The sequence below is a fragment of the Vigna angularis genome, chromosome 8 (genome assembly GCF_016808095.1).
Source record: "Vigna angularis cultivar LongXiaoDou No.4 chromosome 8, ASM1680809v1, whole genome shotgun sequence".
NCBI classification, from domain to species: domain Eukaryota; kingdom Viridiplantae; phylum Streptophyta; class Magnoliopsida; order Fabales; family Fabaceae; genus Vigna; species Vigna angularis.
The window spans coordinates 21892640-21898126 of record NC_068977.1 but is presented as its reverse complement, the minus strand read 5'-3'; the positions used below and the strand labels follow the sequence as shown (position 1 = coordinate 21898126).

Sequence of the window (5487 nt, the reverse complement as noted above, 5' to 3'; positions counted from 1 at the left end):
ACTGAGGAAATTGAGGAGAGAGAGCATCTCAAAAAGTAGCTCTAGGCGCTCTGAGCGGATCGTTGAAGCAATGAGCGGAAGCAATCAAATGTAGGTTACTTGCTTTGAGTATATAAACAACTTCTTGATTCATACATCTTTAGGTATATGTTCTTTCCAACTCTTTTTTTACTTAATGCTTATTGCTTCAAAGTTTAGAGGAATCTATGATCTTGACTTTAGATTTCGAATGCTTTATATCTTTATGCAATAATCAAATGGTATCAATTAAGGAATTTATTAATTGTTGTTAGATTCTTGGATGACCAAGATTAAAGAATTTATTAATGATAACATAAATAGCATGTTATCAATAATAAAATTTGGAATCTGATAACCATAATTGAACGACAATTATCGAAATTTTTATTTTAAAATTCCAATTTTGAATGTAAAATAACATCAACAATATTAATATACTTTCACATGATAAGAAGTTAGATGTAATGTCAGCCATTGGGATATGAATGTATGAAAGAGTAATTAAAAGAAGAGATTCAATGGATTCTGAATTACAAATTTTTGAGATATCCCATGTTCTTACATATACAAATTGGGATATCTCGAATTCTTGGCTTAAAATTAGATTTACATTATAGATTATACAGCCACACACTATCAGATCATTGCTGCATGAAACTTCAACCTCCAGATCTCACACTGCCAACAATATGTAATGCTCATCTCATAATGAACTCTTGAAGCAAATCATTATAAACTGCAAATTTGGTGCTAAAATTTATATGACAAAAATTAGTAATGAAGGAAAAAAAATTGGAAACCAAATATTAATGATAAACTAAATGAAGCGAATTGCTATAAACTAAATGATGACAAACAATATGAGTAATGATGGAAAACAATTTGGAGATCAAATTTTAGTTGTAAACTAAATGAAAACTAAATTCTTTAAGCTCAATAGAGTACAGAAAAAAGTGTATAACATGTAAGCATTTTTAAAAGGGCCTAAGCAGAATTCATTTGAAAAAAATGAAAACTTATCATAACAGAGCACACTATCAATAATTCCTTTACACCAACAAAAACAATTATTTCTAGAAAAAATGGAACTACCAATAGTGAAGCCATGAATAGAAGCGTAGGGTATAATCAACGTTTAATAAAATTGATGAAAATCAGTATGTAACTTAGAGAGACATACAATTAATTAAAGTACGTTTAGTGCTATATTTTAAGCAAGAACCAAATTCTAACACTTACATTCATGGCAAGCCTTGTACATTTCTTTTTAGAAAGGTATTATCGATTTCAATATAAAACCTACTTACTGATTTACTTATCTGAAGTAGAAATAAGGACTATAAAATTCAAAGAAAGAAGTTATTAGAGTTATGTACCAGCTAGTTTTTGAGCCACCTTTTGCACTCTGTTAGTCTTTGATCTACCTTTGGCGCTTTGCTAGGTTAACTTCAGCCATTACAAATAGATAGTCTATTAGTCTGTTCAAGAACCTCAGATAAGTTATTCTCCATGGTTTGCAAAGTAGTAATGGACCTAATAAGCCCCAAAAGCCTGTGAAGAATCCTATCCCCAAGCTCATGTATAATGCTCCATTGAAAACTGAATTATCATCTTCATCATCGACTTCTTCTCCTTTAGACTTTGTCACTGTCTCATCTCCAGGACAACTTTCTTCAAGTGGTTTCCCACAAAGATCAACATTTCCTTCAAAACTAGAGGCATCAAATGTATCCATGTGTCTCCCCAATGGGATTCTTCCAGAAAGAGAATTGTGTGACAAGTCTAATATTTGGATAAAATCCATTTGGGAAAGAGAAGAAGGAATTCTCCCATATAATTTATTTCTTGACAAGTCAAGGGATTCAAGTAAACTTAAATTTCCAATATTGGAAGGAATTTCTCCCCTCAAATTGTTTCTTGATAAATTCAAAGAAACTAACCCCAGCAAGTATGTAATCTCCTTCGGAATTTCACCAATTAAATTATTACATGAGAGATCAATGCTCAGAAGAGTTAATTCTGGACGTCTGAATTTCTGTTCCACACCTTTCCACATCCATGTTATATGAAATGAATAATAACTACAACTGAAAAAATTATAAGTTTCAGAGTAAGTACTATTGTACCAATACACACGACTTTCAGTTTCAATTTTGTTGACGGTGTTTTGAGATAATGCAGTGAAATTGTTTAAGCAAGTTGGAATTCCTCCTGATAACTCATTCCTAGAAATATCCAACAATTGAATATCGTTCAAATAACATATATGAGGGGGAAGATTTCCAGAGAATTGATTCCCTCGCATGATCAAGATTATCAATTGCTGCATGCTTTCTCCAACCCATGCTGGTATTCGACCTGAAAACATATTCTCACTCACATCCAACATAATTAATCTCTTGCAATTCTTCAAAGAAGAAGGCAATTCACCCGTCAAACTATTGTTTCGTAAAACCAAAGCTTCCAAGTTGACAAGGGTGCCCATAGAGTTAGGAAGCTTCCCTGACAATTCATTACTACTTAAATCAAGAAACAATAATCGATTTGTTGATTTCATACAATCTGGAAGTTGCCCCTTTATTTGATTATCTGATAAATCTAAAGTGGCCAAGTTTGCAGCTGTGACGTTTCCACATGAGAAATCTGAAAATTTATTTGCAGAGAGTAACAACTCGGAAGCTTGTAGCAAAAATAATGGAACTTTTCCCTCAAATTTATTTGAACTTAAAAATATAGATGGTCTGAAAGGAAGCTTTAATTGCATATCAGGGATTGAACCAATGAGATTATTGTGAGACATATTCACACTGTACAACATTTGCAACTTGTTCCAAAACCATTCTGGTACGAAATCATTCAACCTATTATTAGATATATCTAGTTGGATTAAGGAATTTTGTGTCTGGATCCAACTAGGAAAACTGGGTCCTACCTTGCAAGATGCAAGAAACAAGAACTTTAATTGAAAAGGAGGAACCCAGCTAGAGCCAAATTTTACCGACAATGAGTTATGCGACAAGTCTAAGAGATATAATTTGGAAAAGTTAGAAAGATGAGATTCAGTGACATCACCCTCTAAAGAATTCCATCGCAACGATAAAGTTTCCAACTGAGATAGCAGTCTGATGCTCTCGGGTATCCTACCAGTAATTTGATTATAAGATAAGTTAAAGCTCCGAAATATGTGTCTGCTGCACCATGAAGAATTTTTTGTGAAGGTCGGAAATTTACCATTTAACTTGTTATTTGAGAGGTCCAATACTTGTAATCTGCACATCCTCCCAAAGAAAGACGGAACCTTGCCTTGGAGTTTGTTATTGGAGAGAGAAAGATAGTCAAGAGAGTTCATCGCTTTCCCAAATTCATCTGGAATTGGACCTTCTAACAAGTTACCATCAAGGTCAATGGAAACCAGATCGGTGGTGAAGTTAAAAAGCCAGTAAAACATTGGAGATGATTTTAGCAAGTTATTGGAGAGATCAAGTAACATAAGTGAGGACAAATAATTCATTGTAGAAGTAGATGAAAGAAGGAAATTTCTATCCATAAGACTGCAATTTTCAAGATAAAGCTCTTCTAGTTTGGAGCTGATATTAAAATTAGGTCGAAACATTGATGATGCAAGATTATTGTAAGAGAGATCGAGGACCTTAAGAGATGGAAAATTTGAACACAGAGAAGGTGACAAAGTTATATTATTGTGAGAAAGATAAAGCTCTTGAAGATGAAGGCTAAAGTTAAACAAGAATTGAAGTATTGATGATGGCAACATATTAGAAGACAGATCTAGTATGGTAAGAGAGGTGGAATTATTTGAAGAGTGAGAAGGGAACAAAGATTGAATATCACTTTCCAGAAGATTACAATCAACTAGCCTCAACTCTGTTAAGTTTGGAATGATTTTACTGATAGTTTGCAGCCACTGGTGAGAGGATTTAAGACTGTGCAATGAACTCAGCCTAAGAATGGTTAAGGAATGGAGAGTAGACAGCCATTTTGCATCTTTAGCTTGTATATCAAAATTGCCAACTAGTCGGAGAGTATGCAAGAATGGAAGATGCCCTATGCGAAAAGGGATTACTCCAGAAAGAGATTTTGAAATATACTTTGGCTCTTTCCTTATATATGGAGGACTATTACTTCCTAGAGTGAGATGCTGTAGCTTTCTAAGATTCCCAATTTGAGATGGGATTTTCCCGGAAAGATAGAATAGACCAAGATCGAGATACTGTAAGTGTTTCAGATTCCCTATCTCAATGGGAATTTTTCCCCAAAGAAGATTTTTCCCAAGATCTAGATAGCGTAGTTGTAAGAGATTTCCAAGTGTTGAAGGAATCCTCCCCGCAAAATCAGAACGGGAGAGATCGAGATATCTTAAGTTGGTGATGGAGCCCATTAACTCTGGGATGTAACTCAGTGCAAAATAATTACCGCTGAGATCTAGATGTTGAATAAATGGCAAGTGAATGAATGAAGTGGCATTGATTGCACCTCTCAAATACTGTCTATAGTGGTAGTTTCCATGAAGATCAAGCAGTTGCACATGACCATGGTTGCATTGAATGCGTTTCCATTTGCAGCAATCTGTATTATTGGTCCAAGTGGAGAGCATGCCAAAGTTATCTATGAGACCTTCTTTGAAGTTGAGGAGTGTTTGCCTCTCCCTCTCTGTGCACTTTGCTTCACCACTTTCACTTGAGTTCTTCATTTTCACACTAATTCCTGAGGCAAGCAAAGAAAGCAGCAGAAGGACATAAAATGATTTGGGAAAATAAGAAATCATGATAGTTTTGTTTATTTTAAATAATATAAGAGAGAGGAACGTAAACAGAGGTATTATATTGCGAGAAAGAAAATGATTCAGTTCTTTTCTCTTTCTCCTTATATGTTTATTTTAGAATTCTCCCGGGCTTCATTTATATTCTCAAAAGTTGATTTCGTAAAACTAAAAATAATAATAAATAAATATAAGTCACGTATTTGAAAAATAATAGTTTTTTTAGCATACAATGTAGACTGCTTCCAACTTACTTTATAATACTTTACATAGTCTCTTTATTTTAAATTAAAACTATATATACGCATTAATAAAATTACTGTTTATTTTTATGTACCAAAAATTTGCAATTAAAAAATATTCTTCATCAGTATTGATTTACTGCAAGCAATCTAAAATAGTCATATAGATTTAATTCAAATAGTTGTCATTTTTTTTTTCAAATATAAGATTATAAATTAAAGAATGTAGATTGAGAGAGATGGTAATTAAACAGACCAAATAAAGAAAAAGATAATAAAAAGACTAGTTTGAAAATTTGAAAAATAATTTCTTTGCCTAGTGTAAAGTTATGTGCATAACGAAGAAGCGTAAAATATTAAGAATGTTTAATAAAAAGAATGTGATCCAGGTTCTTCTCTAAATTATAATATAAAAATACTAATAATATATAATTTAGTATTTTATTA

The 5487-nt window shown here is 32.8% G+C and overlaps 1 protein-coding gene across 2 annotated transcripts; it reads right to left on the bottom strand.

Annotated features, from left to right (window-relative positions):
- Positions 1-522: 522 nt before the first annotated feature.
- LOC108345020 (receptor-like protein EIX2) lies at positions 523-4893 on the bottom strand. Of its 2 annotated transcripts, none has more exons than XM_017583576.2 (2): positions 1398-4893; positions 523-771 (listed from the first exon to the last, which is right to left on the bottom strand). In XM_017583576.2, the coding sequence occupies exon 1, from the start codon at positions 4802-4804 to the stop codon at positions 1442-1444; it is 3363 nt and encodes a 1120-aa protein (XP_017439065.2). In that variant the 5' UTR covers positions 4805-4893; the 3' UTR covers positions 523-771; positions 1398-1441. The 2 variants fall into 2 exon arrangements, with proteins under 2 accessions (XP_017439065.2, XP_052723617.1); XM_052867657.1 differs by having other exon boundaries at positions 523-699.
- Between the last annotated feature and the right edge of the window lie 594 nt (positions 4894-5487).